The sequence below is a fragment of the Trichechus manatus genome, unplaced genomic scaffold, assembly GCF_000243295.1.
Source record: "Trichechus manatus latirostris isolate Lorelei unplaced genomic scaffold, TriManLat1.0 scaffold00146, whole genome shotgun sequence".
In the NCBI taxonomy this organism is placed as follows: Eukaryota; Metazoa; Chordata; class Mammalia; order Sirenia; family Trichechidae; genus Trichechus; species Trichechus manatus.
Window position 1 is genome coordinate 6,794,520 of NW_004444082.1, and position 1,912 is coordinate 6,796,431.

Below are 1,912 nucleotides of genomic sequence, written 5' to 3' on the forward strand. Positions count from 1 at the left end.
GGGGAGGAGGAGGAAGAACCAAGCCACCCACAAATTAAGTTCTGTGTGATTAACTGAGGAGTCAGGCATTTTGTTAACGCTTTAACTTCTTCAAGATTAAGTATTCTGAGCCTTACACATTACACCATAAAAACCCCAGTGTATTTATTACATAAGTAAATCTTAGCTTGGTACCAGTAGAAATATATTCACGTATGGGTTGAATTAGAAAGTGCTGAACTGCTAAATTAACCTAGCTATATTTGTCTATTATTATGAAAACGTCTTGCTTACAGATGGAATGGAGCACTGAGATATTGGTCAAATGATTCTAAATCCTGTACATTTCAGGAAGACGACAACGTTCTCCTTCTAGTTTAATAATAATTTCCATGCTAGAGGAACCTTCACACCATAGAGCATGTGAAATGTGCATGTTTGCTTCTCCTTTTCAGGTGGCTGCGGACCATTTCTATCATCTTGTTCTTGAACAAGCAAGACATGCTGGCAGAAAAAGTCTTGGCAGGGAAATCAAAAATCGAAGATTATTTCCCAGAGTATGCAAATTATACTGTTCCTGAAGATGGTAAGATTTCCAAACGAGTTTCTGCTGGATTAAGGAATAAAAATAGTGTTGTTTTTTTTTTCCCAATAGTCCCATGACTACTACTATTATAGTTCTGAATGAGTCCAAGGACTTCAGTTAATTTAAATCAGTCTTCTTTTTTACTGCCCCTGTCCTGTCCTGTTGTACACAGGGTCGCTATGAGTTGGAACCACCTCAGCAGCACCCAACAACAACAGTAACAATCCTAAAATACTGGAGTATTGCTTATGTACAACCAAACACCTTATGGGATTTGGTTCCTTGATTTGGAGGTTTAGGGTCATGGTTTCATGGGACATCCCAGTTAATTGGTCTAGTAATGTGTTTAGTGCTTCTGTTCTGCCTCCTAGTATGTTGTGTAGGGCCTGGGGTCTTAAAAGCTTGCAAGTGGCCATCCAAGGCACAACAATTGGTCACTACTCTCCTGGAGCAACAGAGGAAGAAGGGCAGTCAGGAATAGGAGGAGGATATGGGATGTGTGGCTAATTGTCTCCATGAAAAACTGCCTCCTTTACCATGAAACCAGAACTGGAACTGGATGGTGTCTAGCTACCATTACTGAAAATTTTCATCAAAGATTCCATAGAAGGATCTTGATCAAAAGGGGGAAAACGTAGAACAGAATTTCAAATTATCATGGACTCCAGACTTTCTGGAGCCAATGAGGAAGAATGAACCCCTGAAACAATTGCCCTGAGATAATCTTTAAACCTTAAAACCAAAATATCCCCTGAAGTCATCTTAAAACCAAACAGTAGTTCAGCTTAACTAGTAAAAAAAGGTCTGCCTTGAGCATTCTGCTCTTTTAAGAACTATTTGGGATCTAATTGACAACAGCAACTCGAAAGATTAGATAGAAAGCTAGGGGGCAGTGAGTTTATGTTAATGGGGAGGAATAACTCAGAAAAAAGGGTGAGAATGGTTTGCACAACTTGAAGAATGTAATCAATGTCACTAAATTGTACATGTGGAAACTGTTGAGTTGGTTTATGTTTTGCTGTGTATATTCTCAACAACAACAAAAAAAGAAATAAAATTTAGGGGGAAAAAGTCCTATTTAGGATTCCACTTAAGAAAGAGCAGTTTTGGAATGAGGGTATCAGTTCTCTGCCTGTTCCGTGCCCCTAATTGAATGTATATTGTGACCTGGGTACCTCGTTAAGCCCTTTACATAGACTTTCTCACTCATTCCTCACAGTAGCCTGATGTGGTCGTTTGTATTATTCTTATTTTTCCTGAGAAACTGAGGCTCAGAGAGGTAAAGTAACTTTTCCCAGGGCACCCAGGTAGAGGTTGTGAAGGAATGCAAACTTGAACCAGTTCATT

General features: G+C 39.3%; 1 protein-coding gene across 1 annotated transcript in view; it reads left to right on the forward strand.

Annotated features, from left to right (window-relative positions):
* Positions 1-1,912, forward strand: part of GNAL (G protein subunit alpha L) — a 129,524-nt gene that overhangs the window by 116,423 nt on the left and 11,189 nt on the right. The window contains exon 11 of the mRNA XM_004385795.2: positions 435-565. Coding sequence (XP_004385852.1) covers positions 435-565 — 131 coding nt within the window. The remainder of the gene's footprint in view (positions 1-434; positions 566-1,912) is intronic.